At 55.5% G+C, this 20,809-nt stretch overlaps 1 protein-coding gene across 2 annotated transcripts in view; it reads right to left on the bottom strand.

Moving 5' to 3' along the window:
• The window catches only part of ep300b (EP300 lysine acetyltransferase b), a 33,574-nt gene that overhangs the window by 6,504 nt on the left and 6,261 nt on the right, over positions 1 to 20,809 (bottom strand). Inside the window, exons 3-24 of one of the 2 annotated variants that reach the window (XM_079746849.1) lie at positions 19,317 to 19,496; positions 17,757 to 18,060; positions 16,900 to 17,013; positions 16,443 to 16,688; positions 15,889 to 15,991; positions 15,635 to 15,763; positions 15,388 to 15,505; positions 14,575 to 14,833; positions 14,211 to 14,288; positions 12,149 to 12,228; positions 11,871 to 11,993; positions 10,383 to 11,249; positions 9,116 to 9,373; positions 8,429 to 8,630; positions 7,555 to 7,673; positions 4,868 to 5,110; positions 4,558 to 4,646; positions 3,225 to 3,305; positions 2,762 to 2,818; positions 2,369 to 2,446; positions 1,395 to 1,462; positions 143 to 293 (exon numbers count right to left, since the gene is read on the bottom strand). In XM_079746849.1, the coding sequence (XP_079602975.1) occupies positions 143 to 293; positions 1,395 to 1,462; positions 2,369 to 2,446; positions 2,762 to 2,818; positions 3,225 to 3,305; positions 4,558 to 4,646; positions 4,868 to 5,110; positions 7,555 to 7,673; positions 8,429 to 8,630; positions 9,116 to 9,373; positions 10,383 to 11,249; positions 11,871 to 11,993; positions 12,149 to 12,228; positions 14,211 to 14,288; positions 14,575 to 14,833; positions 15,388 to 15,505; positions 15,635 to 15,763; positions 15,889 to 15,991; positions 16,443 to 16,688; positions 16,900 to 17,013; positions 17,757 to 18,060; positions 19,317 to 19,496 (3,947 nt within the window). The remainder of the gene's footprint in view (positions 1 to 142; positions 294 to 1,394; positions 1,463 to 2,368; positions 2,447 to 2,761; positions 2,819 to 3,224; positions 3,306 to 4,557; positions 4,647 to 4,867; positions 5,111 to 7,554; positions 7,674 to 8,428; positions 8,631 to 9,115; positions 9,374 to 10,382; positions 11,250 to 11,870; positions 11,994 to 12,148; positions 12,229 to 14,210; positions 14,289 to 14,574; positions 14,834 to 15,387; positions 15,506 to 15,634; positions 15,764 to 15,888; positions 15,992 to 16,442; positions 16,689 to 16,899; positions 17,014 to 17,756; positions 18,061 to 19,316; positions 19,497 to 20,809) is intronic. The other variant, XM_079746850.1, reaches the window with a different exon arrangement.

Here is a 20,809-nt window from a genome sequence, read left to right as displayed (position 1 = left end):
TCTTCCTGTTTTCCCCCTTGATCATTAAGAGTTGTTCCTTGCCCTTTGTGGGGCTAGAGGTAAGATCTTAAAATGCCGGAATTTGAAGCCTTTTAAGACTAACTGCTATGCAGTTCAGTTCAGCATCAGAGTGCCCCCTCACCTGGACTTCATGCCCGGCTTGACCTCCACCACCTTGTCCGAGACGTGCACTACCCGGATGGTGATGTCACCCGACTCCGGGTGGTTCTGCCTCTTGAGGTAGTCGTTGACCCGCGTCTCCAGGTAGACGCCCAGCTTGGTGTGCGGGAGTCCTGGACCACAAGAGAGAGGGAGACGGAGGTTGGATGGGAGGGGAGCATGGAGGAGATGAGCAGGTGGTTCATGGAGGTAAGAACGTGTGGGGAAGAAATGAGGTTGAGGCAACGCTTTGGGGAATTTGGGAAAACAAGTCCCTAGTGGATGGATCGTCAACTTCAAGACCAGCCTGAGTCATGTTGTGGAGGTCCCTCTAAATCGGATTTGTCAGAGTTTAACTGCCTGGCTGCTTTTCCGATCTTTTGTACATTCTGGTGCGATGCCCTCGATCTCTTTGTCAATCAATACGCTTGGCTGCGCTAGCCTAAATAAGGTCAATTCAAGAGAACCTCCTTCGACAAACGGTTGATGCTACATTACTGGGGGACTGTGGGGACCCCAGCTGGAGCAGGCTGATCATTAAGCCAGTGCCCACTAATGAGGTAGAGGCATTTTCAGCTCTAGGTCTCCAAGTGTCAAAGTTCTTCCTGACGCAGCTTCACTATTTAAGACCTTAAGAAGAAAAAACCCGCCTGGACTATTGGGAACTTGTATCAGACAATTGCAGTGAAACACTATAGACTGGTAACTGGAAAACAAACTCCCAGCCTAGCTCAACCAAACTCAACTCCATCACATTTTATCGGTTTCATATTCCTCAAATCGACTCTTGCTCTCCTTTGTCCCGTTTTGTTTAGTCTTCCTCATTCTTGGCTGCGTTCTGATTCCTGGACGCTACCGTGACCCCAGCGGGGATCATTAAACCGCCATCTGATCCAATGTGATCCAGCTGTTCTGCTCTGGGCTAGAGGACTCCCAACCGGACAGCAGAGGATCAAACTGGGTGGTAAATCACTTCTGACGCTCCCGGGAAAACACTGTCCACTACAAAGAGGCTAAACGCAGCCATCACCATAAAAAAAGATCTCCATTCGGCATTTGTTTAACATCTTCAGCCAGACCCCGGCCTCCCGCTGACGGAACCTTGGGGTTCGAGGTGTTTCTGGGGGGGGGGGGGGGGGGGGGGGGGGGGTCAGATCCTACGCTGAGAACGACCTCTCAGGAAGCTGCTGGGCCCACTATCCTAAGGAAAGCAGGCAGGGAGGCTCAACACTTACGTTTGGCGGCATATTTGTTCTCTTTCCGCGTTTTGTTGGCCTTCTTGAGGCAGCTGTCGCACGTGAAGCTGTGGAGACAGAAAGTATGTTTGAGTGTGTGTGAAATAGAGCTTCTGTTGGGCCATCGTCACTTCTGATGGGTAATGAACAGAGTGAATTCAATTCTCATTGGTGTTATTACCAATTACTTTGGAATAGGGTTGCTCGATTATGGAAAAAATCATAATCACGATTATTTAGGTTAATATTGAAATCACGATTATTCAAACGATTATTTTTGAGTTTGAAAACATGATGTATTTATTCAGCATGTCTCTCCCTAAAACACTTTATAACTGAGAACGTTGAAATTTCGCCTTAAAAAAATACACAAAATGGTCAAAAATAAAAATTTCAAATCTAAAATAATGTACAAATATTTATCCAGCTGTTCTGCACTTTCTATAAAACATTTAAGAAAAAAAAAATAATTAAAAAAAAATCGAAAACTCATTAGTTTTGTGATCGTTCAACGCTAAAATCGAAATTCGATTCATCGCCCAGCCCTACTTTGGTATTAATGAGTGTATGCTGACGTCCAATATATAACAGGACTGAAGCAGGACTAAACTAGTAGGAGTTCTGTGCCAACTGTTAGCCTGGACGCCTACCCTCCTGGGTAGTACAGTAGTTAGTGATCACTAGCCACCACTGTGAGTGAATCAGTCTCAATGACCTCTTCCCTCACTTTGGCGGACTCATCCCGGTCGGATCATCTTATGATTGATTTCCCTGGATTCTAAGACCAATTGTAGAAGCACTATTATCGTGTCATGACGTCACTTCAGTGATAATATCTTTGAGCTCTGAATGACGTTCCAGAGAGTCGTTTCCTCTGCCGTGGCTCCATGCTGAGCCAACAATAAGCAGGAGAGGATCCCAGCGGACTCGGGGCATACAAGGTGCGGAGTGTGAGTGTGTGAGGGCTAGCTCACCCCGTGGGCCATATGGTGTCGTTATGCAGGACGCAGATCTGGTGCATTTTACGACCACAGTCGGTGCATTCCACCAGCCTGCAGGGGACAGAGGGAACATCAGACACGTTAGAGGAACCTCGCGGATGGACGCAACTTGGACCAAATCACGCATTACACTTTTCCTGAGGACAAACGCAGAGAACATACCCAGGCGGCTAACCACTAGTCAGAAGCCTGGCTCATGGGACGTGGGTAGGCAATATCGCCCGATGATAACTGAACATACAATTTAACAGAACGAAACGTATTCCAATGCTAACTTTGTAAAATGATACATTAATGAATGAATGTATTAATTAATGGGGTTCTGAAGATCATCTAGAAAGAGGACCGAGGGGGAGGGAGACATACAGTTCTGGGTCCAGGGTGTCGTTCTTCTTCCGCTGGAACTGGTCTTTGTTGATGGACCTGTGGGGAGGAGGAGGAGGAGAGTGAGGAGGAGGGAACCATACCTGGACCCTCACCCCGTAGGAGTAGGTTCTGAGGTTCTGAGGCAGAGATACTAGACACTAATAGAAACACATCTAGAGAGATGGGAACCAATAGAAACACATCTAGAGAGAGGGGAACCAATAACGCTCTGGTAGAAACTATTGTGTGATGAGGGGGACAAATGTTACCGATAAAGGACATAATAAAGGCATTATTAAAGAACACAAAGGAATACATGAAAAGACCAAAGAAACGTTTGATTTAAATGACATCAATTTACTTCAAGAACAACAAACTAAAGGCTAGATGAACCGGCTTTAAGGTCCGTCAACAGAGGAGGTGTTTAGTGGTCGTGGGGGAGGAGATAGGAGGGGGTACTCACGTCTGGGGCTGCGATGGGTCGTCTCCCAGGGAAACGCTCTCGCCCTGGATCTCGTTGAAACACTTCTCACAGAAGTGGTACCTGTCAGCAATAAGCCCAAATTTTGGTGAACTACACCGTTCGCCAACAGCACAGCCAATCACAGTGAGGGCATGGAGACGAAGCAGCCGCCAATCAGGGCAGGGCGGGCACACGGGAGGAGGCAGGGGGCAAGGTAGACCGTCGTCGGGAGGAAGCAGCCAATCGTGATGCAGCGTTTTTGTGTGGGCGGGAGGTTTTGATTTCGCACGTAAATTTCGGAGTGGATGATTGGTCACAGCAAGCAGGCCAATGCAGACATCACAAGCGTTAAAAGGAGGGAGAGAAGGGGAGACGGGGAGGGGAGGTAAAACGAATATTAAAAAAGAGTGGAAATTAATTGTTACAGGTAAGGACATGGACAGGTAGAGAGAGGAAGAGGAGGGAGAGGTAGAGGAGGGAGAGGTAGAGGAGGGAGAGAGAGGAAGAGGAGGGAGAGGAAGAGTAAGGGGAGAGAGAGAAAGAGGAGAGAGAGGTAGAGGAGGGAGAGAGAGGAAGAGGAGGAGAGTGAGGGGGGAGCAGAAGGTGAAACAACCAACAGGGACAGAGAGCCAAGGCAAAGCAAAGATTAGCGTCAGACGTCCAGTGGTCCACAACAACAACAACAACAAAAACAACAATACAGCAACGTGAGGAGCCAATAGGAGCTGTGGGGGGGAGCTCCCAACATGGATTAAGTGATAGAAACAAGACAGATAGATGGCGCTGCTACAGAGGTTCATTCATAGAGCGGGCCACCTTCTGCTCGCAGAAAGGAGCTTTTTCACTCTCTATAAATCTTTACTTTTTCTATTTTTATAGAAGAATGGGTGTGTGGTTGAGGAGCCAGAGGCCTCTGGCTGCAGGAGGGCAGAGCTCGCTGTATGAATGAACCGAGCGTGGAGGAATTCATCGGGCATGAATAATGGAGGATGGAGACCGATCCAACGGAACCATCTGAGGCCCAATCAGAACGCGGCTACAGGGCTAGGATGTCACGGCCGCCGAGAGATAAAAATGTTATGGCACCGGGGGCTCGGGCCGGGGGGTGGGGGGGGTCTTTCCGCCTGTTTTCCTGGTTGTATATTTGTGTGTTTCTGCGTGTGCATGTGTGTCTTTCTGCCTGTATTCCTAGTTGTATGCTTGTGTGTTTCTGCCTGTGTGTGTGTCTTTCTGCCTGATTCCTGGTGGTATGCTTGTGTGTTTCTGCCTGTGTGTGTGTCTTTCTGCCTGTATTCCTGGCTGTGTGCGTGTGTTGGTTGTCTGCGCTGCTTACCTGTTCTGGTAGCTGAAGTAGGCGGCGTCCCGCTGGATGGTACACAGCTGTTTGCCGTAGCAGCACAGTGTCTGGGGAGAGAACTCCAGCTGGGGGGAGCAAGGGGAGACGAAGAACAGGTCAGTGGTGTCACTTCTACGCGAACACACTAAAAAACACACCACTCTCGACACATGACCCGAGTGTGTTGGGAGTGTGTGAGTGGCAGCCCAAACCGATGCCCTGACAATACGAATAATGACAATAACAACAATTCCTAGAGATCACACCCAGACCCCTCACCTCTGTCGCCCCACCCCCCCATACCCACCTTCCGGCCGCAGCAATAGCCCAGGCCCTGCATCACGGGGTTGATCTCGGCCTCGAACACCTCGGCCAGCTTGGAGCAGTACTTGTAGACGCGGGACGTCTTGCGGTTGTACAGCCAGGCGTTGTTGAACATCAGCCACACGTCGTCCACGTACTGCCAGGGCTCCTGGTACTGGCCCGTGTCCAGCTTGCGCTTGATGGTGGACAGGTCCATGGGGGTCTTCACGATGTCAAAGTAGTCCTGCTAGTCCGGAGAGAAGTGAAGGGGGCAGCGGGACACACGGAGCAGAAGGAAGAGTGGAGGAGGAGGGGGGGGAGGTGAGATCCAAGAGTTGTTTTTTTTTGCAGAAGAAGGGTTTTCGTTTGGGGGGGGGGGGTACATGTCAGTCGGGGGGGGCATCGTTTGTCGTGGAAAGGCCGGGGCGGTCGGTGGGAGAGAGATCCTCCCCCCTCCCTCACCCAGACCTCCCCACCACTCAGACACCAGCTAGCAGACGACTGGACCAACAACACACAGGATAGGACCTGGCCCTGGTGGGCTGGGCCAATCAGACATCAACGACCTTAGAGCATCAAGCCAGAAGTACAGCTGGGACATCAACAACGCTGATGTTACTTCAGCAGGTCCACTACAGCTATTCAGCAGCAAAGCTCGACACTAGGTCGTGTTTGTGTCCCCGTGGGTCTGCTGCTGGCGGGCGGCCAAGCGGAGGAGAGCGAGCGGAAGGCAGAGCGGCAGGAAGCAGCCGGGACACAGCGGCGCTCGGATTAGCATCACAGCGTCCGCCAAGCTACAGCGCTACGCTGGCTAACGCCGCTGCTGCTAAAGCTAAAGCTAGCAACGGTGACCTCTGAGGAAAGGTCACCAGGGGCAGTGAGGGAGGAGGGGTCAGGCGACCCTTGGGGTCAGGGTTCACCCACATCCCAAACCCAGAACTACAACATGTTTGCTCCTCTGGTCATCACTGTAACCATGACAGAGTCTGATTTAATGTCTGTACGAAACGTCGGCCGCATTACCCGAAAAGCTGAACCCATGTCTACTGATGGGGTTTTTAACCCACGTCCACTGTTGGGTTTTTAACCCACATCCACTGTTGGGGTTTAAACCCACGTCTACGGTTGGGGTTTAAACCCACGTCTACGGTTGGGGTTTAAACCCACGTCTACGGTTGGGGTTTAAACCCACGCCTACGGTTGGGGCTTAAACCCACGTCTACGGTTGGGGTTTAAACCCACGCCTACGGTTGGGGTTTAAACCCACGCCTACGGTTGGGGCTTAAACCCACGTCTACGGTTGGGGTTTAAACCCACGTCTACTGTTGGGGTTTAAACCGGAGGAGACCGAGGATTCCGGACGCCTCTCTCCACACAGCCTAACCGCTCTCCTTCCCCGGGGTTGCAGAACACGCCGGCACGCCAACCTGCAGGGCGGCATTCCTGCAGGTTGCTCCAAGTCAAAACAAGCCGCGTGGCTACGTAGCCCACTACCTAGCCAGTAGCTAGCAGGCTACCTAGCCAGTAGCTAGCAGGCTACCTAGCCAGTAGTCAGCCCGCTACCTAGCCAGTAGCCAGCCCGCTACCTAGCCAGTAGCCAGCACGCTACCTGGCACGCTACGGCGCAAGGCTTGCTGCTAGCGCTACCGCGCCGTCCAGGTGTTCTGGGTACGCGTCGCGTTGCGTAGCGGGGTCCTCGAGGGGGGAGGAGGGGGGCCAACGGCCATCGAATCAAGTGGGGCAGTTAAAAATAAAGCGTTGCGCGCTGAGTGAGTATAGAGCCGTATGCTGAGCCATTCCCGCTGTGCGTCCGTATGCAGGAGGCTCCCATACGCCTCTGGGAACCAACGACACTAATACAAGAGCTAGTTACATTCCACCAGGTTTAGCAAGGCATTGGCTCACCGCGACACAGAACCCCCCCCAACATCAACACACGACTAACTACTGGTGAGGAACTGAACTAGGAAGCTAGGATGGAAGGCGAACACAAATCTAGTTCTAGTGATAAAGTCAGCTTATGGTGGAGAAATGCAGATGATCAGATGACTGGAAGACAAAGCAATGAGACATGAGAGTTTGGTCTTTGGTGTTGGATGAGATCAATACAGACCGCCCCTCAACAGTGTGGTAGTGCCGGGAAGTTTGTGTGATTGATTTGGTTTGTCGTAGAATAATGGGATTGAATCAGCAACGCGTTTGGATCAGCGATGTCCATGAGGCAAAGTACCGCCAAACACAACTGGTGGTCAACTGTTGGTCAGCATGGCTAGCCTCGTGGTGAGGGAGTGTTGGTGGAATCAGGGTCTCTAGCTCTGATCATGGAGCCGTTCCGTTATCTGAGGCCTTGCATTTCCCCGTGTGAGTCAGACGATGCTGCCGTGAGCTAACCGTACGTACGACTGAATAACCTGTGGAATGAATGAAATGTTAACAACCACCTCCCTCCTTTCATCCTCTTATACACATGGTGAGTGCAAAGGTGAGACAACAACGAGGTGAGCGGAGAACAGACAGAGCAGTGACATCTATGAGCGAAAAGCGCAAATTAAAAACAGGAAACAACAGCACAGACATGATGAATAAATTAAAATGTTTTAATGTTTTAATCTAGGCGGAGCGGAAGCAAAAAGAATGTCAGCCAGAGCAGTCCCTTACCAGGTTAGTTTTGTTACTAGTTCGAATACGTACGGGTATTCCCAGTAACTGGGGGTCCACCGGCTGGCGGAACGGCAAGGACTCTGGGTCCTGCCGGTACAACGCCTCCAGGGTGGGCATCAGGGCCTGACGCAGCTCCTCGGGCTTAAAGACTGGAGGGGGAGACAGGCAGGGAGGGGGAGAGGGGGAGGGGAGAGAGAGGGAGAGAGATTGGGAGGGGGAGGGGAGAGAAATGGGGAGGGGGAGGGGAGAGAGAGGGGGAGAGAGAGGGAGAGAGATGGGGAGGGGGGGAGGGGGAGACAGGCAGGGAGAGGGAGGGAGAGGGAGAGCAAGAGATAAATAAGAGAAAGAGGGAAAGACTTGGTTAGGAGACGTTGATGAGGAGGCTGATCATTAGAGCCCTTGTGGCGTTCCTCAAGGTATGGATTAGGGCTCCCTGGAAGGAGGTCATAATGCAGCCTCCACCTGCACTAAATCAAACCCCTCTGAAGGGGGCCTGAACCCCTCTCCGAAGGGGGACTGAACCCCTCTCCGAAGGGGGACTGAACCCCTCTCCGAAGGGGGCCTGAACCCCTCTCCGAAGGGGGCCTGAACCCCTCTCCGAAGGGGGCCTGAACCCCTCTCCGAAGGGGGCCTGAACCCCTCTCCGAAGAGGGACTGAACCCCTCTCCGAAGGGGGACTAAACCCCTCTCCGAAGGGGGACTGAACCCCTCTCTGAAGGGGGACTGAACCCCTCTCTGAAGAGGGTCTGACCTCCGGTTCTAAGAGCGTTCCTCTGTGACGACACACAGAACCTCCGGTTCTAAGAGCGTTCCTCTGTGACGACACACAGAACCCCGGTTCTAAGAGCGTTCCTCTGTGACGACACACAGAACCCCGGTTCTAAGAGCGTTCCTCTGGACTCACCTTTTCTTTTGCTCTCCGCGCTGGCGGGGGAGCCGGCCTCGCCCTCCTCCTCCACCTCCTTCGGCTCCTTCTTCACCTCCGGCTTCTTGTCCTCGCCGTTGGTGGCGGTCGCCGAGGGGGCGGCGGCAGCGGTTGCCGTGGACGATGACGTGTCCATGGGCTCGGCCTTGCAGCCGTCCCCCGACGTCTTCTCCTTCTTGTTCTGGGGGGGAGGGGGGCAGCGCCGTGAGTGACTCTGGTGTTACCGCGACCCGGAGAGAGTCCTACGCTACGCGGCTAACCATCAGGATGCCCGCGGCTACGGCTAACCATCAGGACGCTTGAGGCTAACCATCAAGACACAAACGGCTAACCATCAGGAAGCTTGCGGCTAACCATCAGGACGCCCGCGGCTAACCATCAGGACGCCCGCGGCTAACCATCAGGACGCCGGCGGCTAACCATCAGGACGCCCGCGGCTAACCATCAGGACGCCCGCGGCTAACCATCAGGACGCCGGCGGCTAACCATCAGGACGCCGGCGGCTAACCATCAGGACGCCCGCTGCTACGGCTAACCATCAGGACGGCCGCGGCTACGGCTAACCTTTAGGACGCCCGCGGCTACGGCTAACCATCAGGGCGCCCGCGGCTACGGCTAACCATCAGGGCGCCCGCTACGGGGCTAAGGGCGGGGGGGAGGTCTTACCTCGGGGTTCTCCTCCTCCTTGACGTCCGCCTGACCTTTGCCCTTCTTCCCCGAGGCGTCGCCGTCTCCCGCCGGGTCCGCCTCCTCCTCCTCCTCCTCCTCCTCGTCCTCCTGCTTCTTTACCTCCATTTTGACGTCGGCGGCGCCAGAGGCCACGCTGTCGGCCGCCGCCGCCTGGGAGGCGGGGTCGGCGCCGCTGCTCACCGATGGCGGCGTGGAGGCGGGGCCGTCCGCCATCAGGGACGACTTCTGGGACAGCTGGGGGGGGGGGGGGGCACATAGAGGATGAATCTACAGCCCCCGTTCACCTGTTCATACACACCCGGCGTTCACCCCTTCATCCCCCGACGGCGGCCTCAGGGGAGCGCCCCCTGTCAGGTGCCTTGCTAAAGGACACCCGGCACTGAGCCAAGAGGAGGAATCTAACCAGCGTCCTTCAGTGGAGGACCTGCTGGTCTACTGGTGGGTGGAGGACCTGCTGATCTACTGATGGGTGGAGGACCTGCTGGTCTACTGGTGGGTGGAGGACCTGCTGATCTACTGATGGGTGGAGGACCTGCTGATCTACTGGTGGGTGGAGAACCTGCTGATCTACTGGTGGGTAGAACCTGCTGATCTACTGATGGGTGGAGGACCTGCTGGTCTACTGATGGGTGGAGGACCTGCTGATCTACTGATGGTTGGAGGACCTGCTGATCTACTGATGGTTGGAGGACCTGCTGGTCTACTGATGGGTGGAGGACCTGCTGATCTACTGATGGTTGGAGGACCTGCTGGTCTACTGATGGTTGGAGGACCTGCTGATCTACTGATGGTTGGAGGACCTGCTGATCTACTGGTGGGTAGAACCTGCTGATCTACTGATGGGTGGAGGACCTGCTGGTCTACTGATGGGTGGAGGACCTGCTGATCTACTGATGGTTGGAGGACCTGCTGATCTACTGATGGTTGGAGGACCTGCTGGTCTACTGATGGGTGGAGGACCTGCTGATCTACTGATGGTTGGAGGACCTGCTGGTCTACTGATGGTTGGAGGACCTGCTGGTCTACTGATGGTTGGAGGACCTGCTGATCTACTGATGGGTGGAGGACCTGCTGATCTACTGATGGGTGGAGGACCTGCTGGTCTACTGATGGGTGGAGGACCTGCTGGTCTACTGGTAGGTGGAGGACCTGCTGGTCTACTGGTAGGTGGAGGACCTGCTGGTCTACTGATGGGTGGAGGACCTGCTGGTCTACTGATGGGTGGAGGGCGCCCGTCACTCACCGGGCTGCGTGGCGGTTGGGGCGGCGTCATGTGGGCGTTCTGGTTGGCCGGGGGCGGGGCTTGGCCCGACTTGGACGAGGCGCTCCCTGGCCCCTGGGGAGGCTGCAGCTGATTGGCCTTCTCAGAGCCCCCCCCCGGGGCCCCCGCCTGCTGCTGGTGGTGGTTCTGCTGCGGAGCCAGGGGCTGTGGTTGGGTCGGTTGTTGTTGGTTCTGTTGGTTCTGTTGCTGTTGATGATTCTGTTGATTCTGTTGTTGTTGATGCTGCTGTTGTTGTTGCTGTTGTTGATTCTGCTGCTGCTGCATTTGTTGTTGCTGCTGCTGCTGTTGTTGTTGTTGTTGTTGTTGATTCTGTTGTTGATTTTGTTGTTGCTGCTGCTGCATCTGTTGTTGATGTTGCTGCATTTGCTGTTGTTGATGGAGCTGTTGTTGTTGTTGAAGCTGCTGTTGTTGATGTTGGTGCTGTTGTTGAAGTTGGTGCTGTTGTTGTTGTTGTTGATTCTGTTGTTGTTGATGTTGCATCTGCTGCTGCTGTTGATGTTGCTGCTGCATCTGCTGTTGGTGGAGCTGTTGTTGTTGTTGTTGTTGTTGTTGTTGTTGTTGTTGTGAGGGGGGGAGCTGCGCCGCGCTGGGCGTGTGTGGCTGGGGGGTCTGCGAGCCCGGCAGCGTGGGGGGGGTCTGGTGCGGCTGGGGCGTCAGGCTGCGTGCCGGCGAGGGGGAGCTGGTCCGCATGGGGGGGCAGTGGGGGTGGGCGCCAGGGGCCGGGGGCAGGGGCCCAACGCTGCCCGGGCCCCCGGGGGCCGCTGCGTTGGAGGCCGACTGAGAGAGGGGGCTCCCGCCCGGGAGGGGGGCCGGGGTGGACATCTGGGCCTGGAGAACACCCAGAGAGACGGTAAGGGGAGGGGAAGAATGAGGAGGGAGGGAGGAGGGAGGAGAGGGGAGGAGGAGGAGGAAGAGGAGGAGGAGGAGGAGGAGGAGAGGGGAGGGAGGGAGGAGTGAGGAGAGGAAGGGAGGGAGGAGTGAGGAGAGGAAGGGAGGGAGGAGTGAGGAGGAGGAGGAGGGAGGACAGAGGAGGAGGAGGGAGGACAGAGGAGGAGGAGGAGGAGGAGGAGGAGGAGGAGGAGGAGGAGGAGGAGAGGGGAGAGGGGAGAGGGGGGGAGGGGAGGGGGGAGGGGAGGGAGGAGGGAGGAGAGGGAGGAGGAGGAGGAGAGAGAGGAGGGAGGAGAGAGGAGGGAGGAGAGGGGAGAGAGGGGGGGGAGGAAGGGAGGGAGGAGAGGGGAGGAGGAGGAGGGAGGGAGGAGAGAGGAGGGGGGGAGGGAGGAGGAGGAGGAGAGAGAGGAGGAGGAGTGAGGAGGGAGGAGGAGGAGGAGGGAGGAGGGAGGACGGTGAGCAGGTAGAAGGCTCCTCGAGTGGACCACCCGAAGAGCCTCCCTGGGGGGTCCACCACAGGAGACTCCCTGGGGGGCTACGCGCTGAGGACGGGGGGCTCACCTGCGCCATGCCGCCCTGCGCCCCCGTCTGGTTCATGGACCCGGGGAACTGCCCCGGGGGGTGGTACTGGTTCTGGAGCTGGGCCGCGCTGGGCTGCCCCATCCTGCTGGGGCCCATGCCCATCTGGAGACAGAAGAGGGGGCATCAGACCACGCCTACCACAGCATCAGACCACGCCCACCACAGCATCAGACCACGCCTACCACAGCATCAGACCACGCCCGCCGCGGCAGAACGCAGAGCGCAGCGGACCACTCAGCGGGGGGGGGGGGGCTCACCTGGTTCATGGCTGGTCCGGACGGAAGGGGCGACCTCTGACCCATGGACTGCATTCCCATCTGGCCGAACTGGTTCATCCCTGAAGAGACAAAGGCAACATTATCAATACATGTGAAATAAATAAAACAAATAAAGGAAAATAATGTGAGTGAGTGAGTCAGTGAGTGAGTGAGGTGGTGAGGTAGTGAGTGAGTCAGTGAGTGGGGTAGTGAGTGAGTCAGTGAGTGAGTGGGGTAGTGAGTGAGTGAGTCAGTGAGTCAGTGAGTGAGGTAGTGAGTGAGTGAGTGAGTCAGTGAGTGGGGTAGTGAGTGGGGTAGTGAGTGAGTCAGTGAGTGAGTGAGTGAGTGAGTGAGTGAGTCAGTGAGTGAGTCAGTGAGTGAGTGAGTGGGGTAGTGAGTGGGGTAGTGAGTGAGTGAGTCAGTGAGTGAGGTAGTGAGTGAGTGAGTGGGGTAGTGAGTGAGTGAGTGAGTGAGTCAGTGAGTGAGTCAGTGAGTGAGTCAGTGAGTGAGTCAGTGAGTGAGTGGGGTAGTGAGTGAGTCAGTAGTCAGTGAGTGAGGTAGTGAGTGGGGTAGTGAGTGAGTCAGTGAGTGGGGTAGTGAGTGAGTCAGTGAGTGAGTGAGTCAGTGAGTGAGTGAGTGAGTCAGTGAGTGAGTCAGTGAGTAATTAGTGAGTGAGTCAGTGAGTGAGGTAGTGAGTGAGTGAGTGAGTCAGTGAGTGGGGTAGTGAGTGAGTCAGTGAGTGAGTCAGTGAGTGAGTGAGTGGGGTAGTGAGTGGGGTAGTGAGTGAGTGAGTGAGTCAGTGAGTGAGTCAGTGAGTGAGTCAGTGAGTGAGTGGGGTAGTGAGTGAGTCAGTAGTCAGTGAGTGAGTCAGTGAGTGGGGTAGTGAGTGAGTCAGTGAGTGGGGTAGTGAGTGAGTCAGTGAGTGGGGTAGTGAGTGAGTCAGTGAGTGAGTGAGTGAGTCAGTGAGTGAGTCAGTGAGTGAGTCAGTGAGTGAGTCAGTGGGGTAGTGAGTGAGTGAGTCAGTGAGTGAGTCAGTGAGTGAGGTAGTGAGTGAGTGAGTGAGTCAGTGAGTGAGTGGGGTAGTGAGTGAGTCAGTGAGTGAGTGAGTGAGTGAGTCAGTGAGTGAGTCAGTGAGTGAGTCAGTGAGTGAGTGGGGTAGTGAGTGAGTGAGTGAGTCAGTGAGTGAGGTAGTGAGTGAGTGAGTGACTGAGTCAGTGAGTGAGTCAGTGAGTGGGGTAGTGAGTGAGTCAGTGAGTGGGGTAGTGAGTGAGTCAGTGAGTGGGGTAGTGAGTGAGTCAGTGAGTGGGGTAGTGAGTGAGTCAGTGAGTGAGTCAGTGAGTGAGTCAGTGAGTGAGTGGGGTAGTGAGTGAGTGAGTGAGTCAGTGAGTGAGGTAGTGAGTGAGTGAGTGAGTCAGTGAGTGAGGTAGTGAGTGAGTGAGTGACTGAGTCAGTGAGTGAGTCAGTGAGTGGGGTAGTGAGTGAGTCAGTGAGTGGGGTAGTGAGTGAGTCAGTGAGTGGGGTAGTGAGTGAGTCAGTGAGTGGGGTAGTGAGTGAGTCAGTGAGTGAGTCAGTGAGTGAGTCAGTGAGTGAGTGGGGTAGTGAGTGAGTGAGTGAGTCAGTGAGTGAGGTAGTGAGTGAGTGAGTGAGTCAGTGAGTGAGTGAGTGAGTAGGGTAGTGAGTGAGTCAGTGAGTGGGGTAGTGAGTGAGTCAGTGAGTGAGTGAGTCAGTGAGTGAGTGAGTGAGTGAGTGAGTCAGTCAGTGAGTGAGTGAGTGAGTGAGTGAGTCAGTGAGTGAGTCAGTGAGTCAGTGAGTGAGTGAGTCAGTGAGTGAGTGAGTGAGTGGGGTAGTGAGTGAGTGAGTGAGTGAGTCAGTGAGTGAGGTAGTGAGTGAGTGGGGTAGTGAGTGAGTGAGTGAGTGAGTGAGTGAGTGAGTCAGTGAGTGAGTCAGTGAGTGAGTCAGTGAGTGAGGTAGTGAGTGAGTGGGGTAGTGAGTGAGTGAGTGAGTGAGTGAGTGAGTCAGTGAGTGAGTGAGTCAGTGAGTGAGTCAGTGAGTGGACCGGTACCTGCTGGGTTCTGCATTCTGCTGACCATCTGGCCGGGCCCGGGGGGTCGCACCATGGAGGGGTCGGCATGGGGACCGTCTGACGGGACAGAAGGACACGTCAATCAAAGTCCTTGAAGGGGTGGTCAGCAAGATACACCATCTTCTTTTCACTTTTCCTAGCTTGTGCAGCACTATAACTTTGGGTTCTTCCAATTTGATCGCCTTCTTTAACTGCGATCCGCCTCGTAAGGCTCTCTGGATGGAAGGCTCTGCTCAGCACCCCGATGGACAAACGGGAGCTGAAGTTAAACCAATGAGCAGAGGGCGTCTGGGTCCAGAGACGCTCCCAGTCGCCACAAACAAAAGACTAGCAGGCGACTCACTGGGCGGCTGGCCGGGGCCCATGGGCGGCTGGCCCATTCCTGGGGGGCCGCCCATTCCTGGGGGTCCGCCCATTCCTGGGGGTCCGCCCATTCCTGGGGGTCCGCCCATGCCTGGAGGTCCGCCCTGCGGCAGGCCTGAGGGGGGCATGCCGGCCTGGGAGGGCATCATGCCCTGCTTCTGGAGGCGGGTCCTCCTCTTCTCCTCCAGCTCCTTCTGGATCTTGTAGATCTTCTCCGCCAGCAGGTGGTAGTACTCCGCCTTCCGAGAGAGGGTTAGGGTTAGAGAGAGGACCACCACCGGGTCAGAACGCTACGGCCACTATGACTCTAGTCCCTCCCCTATGACTAGTCCCTCCCCTATGACTCTAGTCCCTCCCCTATGGCCCTAGTCCCTCCGCTAGGGCTCTAGTCCCTCCCCTAGGGCTCTAGTCCCTCCCCTATGGCCCTAGTCCCTCCCCCAGGGCCCTAGTCCCTCCCCCAGGGCCCTAGTCCTTCCCCTATGGCCCTAGTCCCTCCCCTAGGGCCCTAGTCCCTCCCCTATGGCCCTAGTCCCTCCCCTAGGGCCCTAGTCCCTCCCCTAGGGCTCTAGTCCCTCCCCTATGGCCCTAGTCCCTCCCCTAGGGCCCTAGTCCCTCCCCTAGGGCTCTAGTCCCTCCCTGTGTGTAGGTGTGCGCGCGTGCGTGTGTGTGTGTGTGTGTGTGTGTGTGTGTGTGTGTGTGTGTGTGTGTGTGTGTGTGTGTGTGTGTGTGTGTGTGTGTGTGTGTGTGTGTGTGTGTGTGTGTGTGTGTGTGTGTGTGTGTGTGCGTGTCCTACCCGGCTGTTGGCTGACTCGTACATGTCCCCCTCCACCTTGCGGGCGTAGGCCACCAGGTTCTCCATCCGCCGGTCCTTCAGCGCGGCCGGGTCCGGGGTGGGGAAGATGGCCTGCACCCTGCAGCGCACATCACCAGGGGTCAGGGGTCAACACCAGGGGTCAGGGGTCAACGCACAACCACACTCAGGGGTCAGTCATCAGGACACACACACACAGACGGACGGACGGACGGACGGACGGACTCACAGCTTGTGCACCAGGTGGTTCCTGAGGTCCTGGGTGATGTCCTCGTGCCACGACTTCCTCATGCCGGGCGCGGAGGGGGGCGTGGCCGTGGGCATGGAGCCCATGCTGGCCATGGAGTCGTTCATCAGGCTGAGGGGAGAGGGGGGGGAGAGGTGAGGGGGGGTCAGGACCACACACACCGGGTCCAGCCGAGCTTCTCCCCAGGTCAGAGGTCAGAGGTAGAGCAGGTGTCTGGCGTCCGGGTGAGGGCTTACCTCTGTGCGTTCAGGTTGTTGTGGAGCATGGCGTCGGGCAGCAGGCTCGACTGCTGATTGGACGACAGCCCGCCTCCGCCATTCACACCCATGGGGTTCCCTCCTGAGAGGAGAGGAGAGAGGAGCGAGGAGAGAGGACGTTAGGAGACGGGCTCCAATCCCAGTTCCTTGTTGGGTGATTCCTTCTTTGTCAACGGGGGGGACAGGGATATAGTTTAACCCCTTCATCTCTCCTTTGTGGACATAGAGCCCTGGTTTATCATCCAGTCTGCCCTCTCCCAGACCCCCACTGGTCTCCAGTGAGGGGAGACGGCAGACTGGTTTATCATCCAGTCTGCCGTCGCCCCCCACTGGTCTCCAGTGAGGGGAGACGGCAGACTGGTTTATCATCCAGTCTGCCGTCGCCCCCCACTGGTCTCCAGTGAGGGGAGACGGCAGACTGGTTTATCATCCAGTCTGCCGTCGCCCCCCACTGGTCTCCAGTGGACTGCCAGACGGCCCAACCAGACGACGGTCTAACTGAGCGGTCAGAGAGCGACGCAGCAGCCCCTCACCCATTGAGTTGAGGGCCCTCATGCCGGGCTGGCCCCCCATGGCCTGGCCGGGCATGCCGGGCCCCTGGGGGCCCTGCGGGGGCAGCTGGTTCCCCTGGTAGGTGAGTCCCAGCGCGGCGTAGGCCCGCTCGATGGAGCTGGGGTCGATCTGGCTGGAGGGATTGATGCTGGCCGCGTTGGGGGGGCCCCCTGGCACCGTGGGGCCCAGCGAGTTGACCAGGCCCACCCCCGCACTGCTGAGGAGGGCTGAGCAGGAGAGGGAGGGGGGAGGAGAGATGGGTTAAATAATCTATAGGTTATCCATCCTCAAAGGCGTGCCAAGTTGGACAGAATTCTATATTTTAAGCTGAGTAAATGTACCAGTGTAAGCTTTATTGCATTAACGCAAGTACACACACACGCACACACCCACACACGCACGCACACACACACCGTCCCACACACAAGGAGCACTCACACTGCTGGTTCCTCTTGTCTCCGGCGTTCTTCAGCGGCAGGCAGACCGGACAGTCGTGCCGCGTGCAGTTCTTCCAGTGAGAGATGATCTGTCGCGACGAGGCACAGTGCGCCACTGCAGGAGAGACCGGGGGGGGGGGGAACAGTCAGGGGACAGAGAGGGTGAACCAGATGAATGAGTGAATGAATAGAGGTCTGTAGGAGGGGTAGGAAGGACCCCTGCTGGGTGGAGTTGAGTTCACCAATGTCATGGTTCACCAACGCTGCATTAATTGCGTTGTTTAAATTGATAAAAATCTTCAGGCTAATTGGTGACAGGAGGGGAAGGGGATGGACGGCCCATGTTACCATACATTAACGCATTCATACACACCGGGAAGAGGTGCTTACACGACCAGAGGCAATTACACAGAGAATTAGTGTGAGGCTTCTGAATTAAACAAACAGACGCTAAACAGCGATGTGTCACACAGTACAATGTACATCAGAGTCCAGATGGACTGTAGGACAGGAGGAGGTAGCAGAGGACGACTCACAGCAACAGAGATAGAGATCGGGATCTCCTCTTTAATGACTTATCAGAATGGAGTTGGTCCGGGGAATAAACGGTGTAAGAGGAATGTAATCCAGAATGAGATGGAGAACGGCCTCATCAGGGGGACAGCGGGAGGGATTGAGGACCAGTTTGGACCAAGATGTCGGCTTGATTCCCGAGAGCCATGTCCCTCTTTAATATCACCACACCTGCCCTCCCCAGGTACAACCTTCTCCAGATTCTCTGAACCCGATGGTGGTGTGTTGGGTGGATGAACGCCGCTCCACCCATGTGTGAGGGCGCTGTGTGGACGGCGGACTCACCTTGGCAGGACTTGCCGGCCTGGCAGTGCGTCATGTGGTTGAGGACGTTCTTCATGGTGCGGCAGTGGGGCAGGTTGCACTGCCGCACCTCCCCGTTGGCCTGCTCCCGCCGCTGGCACTTGTGCGCGTGGAGGAGCAGCACCAGCTGCTGCTGGATCAGCTTGCGCTTCTCGGGGTCCGCCGTGGGGGGCGTGGCACCGGGCCCCGCCCCCACTGCGCCCAGGCCCACCGGGGACCCGCCCGCCACGCCGGCCGCCGCCGCCGCCCCGCCCACTGGCACGCCCCCGGGCGACTGCTGGGAGGGCTGGGGAGAGGAGGGGGGCACAGAGAGAGAGCGGTCAGAGGTTGAAACACGGGCGTAACCCGGACCCACTCTGGGGCCGCGTGGCCTACAGGCGGGAAGTCGTCTGGTTAACGAGGAGGAGCGTTAACGAGGAGGAGCGTTAACGAGCCCGTCCACAGGAGGAGGAGGACTGAGAGCAGATGAGGGTCGCTCTCGTTTCGTCTGTTTAATGTTGGTCCATACGTTGCACTGATACTCTTTTACTCGGAGGCTTTTCCTTTGTGCTTCAGTTCAGGACAGGACGTGTATTGCTCCAGACGACCACGATTACAGCGGATTCTCTCTTCTTGCATCAGAGCTGAAGCGCCATGGGGGTGGAAGTACTCGTCGTCTTATTCCAAAGACTTGTCCGCTGCCACGGCAACATGGCCGTCCTGACGCTGCCGTGCGGGCATTGTGGCGGCGGACTTCTTCAGCACCTTAAAAAGGAAACCACGTTTCCACCTCCATCTCCTCTGTGGATTCACCCACCAGGGAGGTATGGGAGGCTCTGAATACCACTACCCTACTCTGTCACAGTCGGTGGTACCAGCAAGCTGGAGGCAGGGGAGGCAGCCTGGTCTTCTCCCAACACATCCCTGTGGCCAGAGCCTTCTCTTCAGCGGTACGACGCGAGGATGGAAGAGACACCAGGCAACGGATCAACGAATACACAGCCCTATCTGAGGACTTGCGTCATACTTTTCTTGGGCAGTCCGCGTGTTCCAGCCCCACCGTGTCTGACCAGCCTCTAACCATTGCAGAGCTGGCGGGATGCTCCTCTAAACAGCAGTCTTTATGTTACATCCATTGGGGACATTTTGAAACACGACATAGCCGCTTCAATCGTGTTTCAGTTAAGTCACTGTTTATGGCAGGGCACTTTGTAGTTTGCCGATTAGGTAGGATGTGATCATTAGATTGCTCTACATGGCAGAGTGCTGCTGCCCAACAGTTAGCTGAAAGCCAAGTCCAAGACCAAGCCCCAGCGCCATGGGCGGGGACACACCGCTCACTAACTGAACGCTAGAACTACGTTCCACTACATAAACGGTTGTTCTGGGTAGAAATGCTTGGCAGGTAAAAATACGAATACACGAAAATACGAATATAACAAAGATAAAGGATGTTTGATTCATTCAGTCAAACCACCCTAACACCCCGGCTCACAGCTGGGGGGCTTTTACCCGTAACCCGAGAGAGAGACACACACACACACACACCGAGGTTTCTCTTACCATCCCGGACATGCCCTGCCCTGGCGACGTCTTCTTGTCCATGCTGAACTGGCCGGCCAGGCTGTTGGGCATGCCAGCCTTGTTCTGGAGCCCGGGACCCAGCCCTGCCCCTGGGAGCCCCCCGCCCGGCGGCTGGCCGTACGGGCCGCCATAGGGGACCGCGTTGGCCATCATATTCATCTGGAGGAGGGGGGGGGGGAGCAGGGAGGAGAGAGGGAGGCAAAATTAAAGAAGGCCAAAAAGGTGCTGGATGCATATTTGAGCAGCAGGTACATTCCAGTTTCGTACACTGCGGTACGGGAAGGAAATTTGTTCAATATACAATTCAAAATCGAAAACATACATATGCATCCGCTATCAAGATTCTACATGAACAAACATGTTATATGGTACAAAACAAATTGGAAATTCTGCTCTCAAAGAAAATCCACACTCTGGTCGTGTGAAGGCATGTCACGGTATCGAAAGAAGGCTGAAAACAGACGTTTTAACGGCCGCATTCAACCCTTCTGTATTCAACCAGTTCTCCTGCGATCACGCGGATCCACAAAGGGCCCACAAGTACCGGCGGACTCCACCCGATACGCCTCATTGATTGTTGTGACGCGTTTGGCGCTGGGAACAGGGATGGAGCTTGGCTTCCAGCACACAGTGGAAACCAAACACCTACCCTGGTCCTGCAGCTGCAAACCTCCAACAAGTGGCCACAACGCTTATTTAGAGCCCTAATTAATCCTACAAAGATAATGCTCGTTATCCGTAGAGTCCACAGATCATCCGAGGGATGTCGTGCTCCGTAACGCTGAGGCCAGCGGCTACGAGGTCTTCCAGAGCTCCATGGAGGTTGTCTCCTAGCCTCGGCCCCCTGGTGCTCCAGAGCCCGTCTTTAGGGGCCCCTCCGTCCTGTCCAGCTAGCTTACAGAAGCGGTAAGATAGAGGGGCAGTATCACGCTATATGTTCAATTACCTGCTGGAGCAATAACTGCATAACTGTTTTTCATGATAGGGAAGGCAAAAATATGTATTTTAGCATTGCATTCCTTCAGTGGATGATGAATATCAACTGACATACGCAAAGATTTCCTAAAACACACATTGAGCTGTACCAATGGCTTGTGATTGAAGATTCTCATTTTTGGGATTACCAAATTTAGTTTGCTACGTTACAGCTGCTCTGCTTAGACCAAACCTAAGACCAGGGTTAACTAACCTGAACCCTAACTAACCTGAAACCTAAAGTTAACCTTAGACCAGGATTAACTAACCTGAACCCTAACCCTAGACCAGGGTTAACTAACCTGAACCCTAACCTTAGACCAGGGTTAACTAACCTGAACCCTAACCTTAGACCAGGGTTAACTAACCTGAACCCTAACTAACCTGAACCCTAACACTAGACCAGGGTTAACTAACCTGAACCCTAACCCTTACCTTAGACCAGGGTTAACTAACCTGAACCCTAACTAACCTGAACCCTAACTAACCTGAACCCT

Source organism: Pollachius pollachius (genome assembly GCF_949987615.1).
Source record: "Pollachius pollachius genome assembly, chromosome: 11".
Taxonomy (NCBI): domain Eukaryota; kingdom Metazoa; phylum Chordata; class Actinopteri; order Gadiformes; family Gadidae; genus Pollachius; species Pollachius pollachius.
Note: the sequence above shows the minus strand (reverse complement) of the source record. Positions and strands in the feature narration are given on the sequence as shown.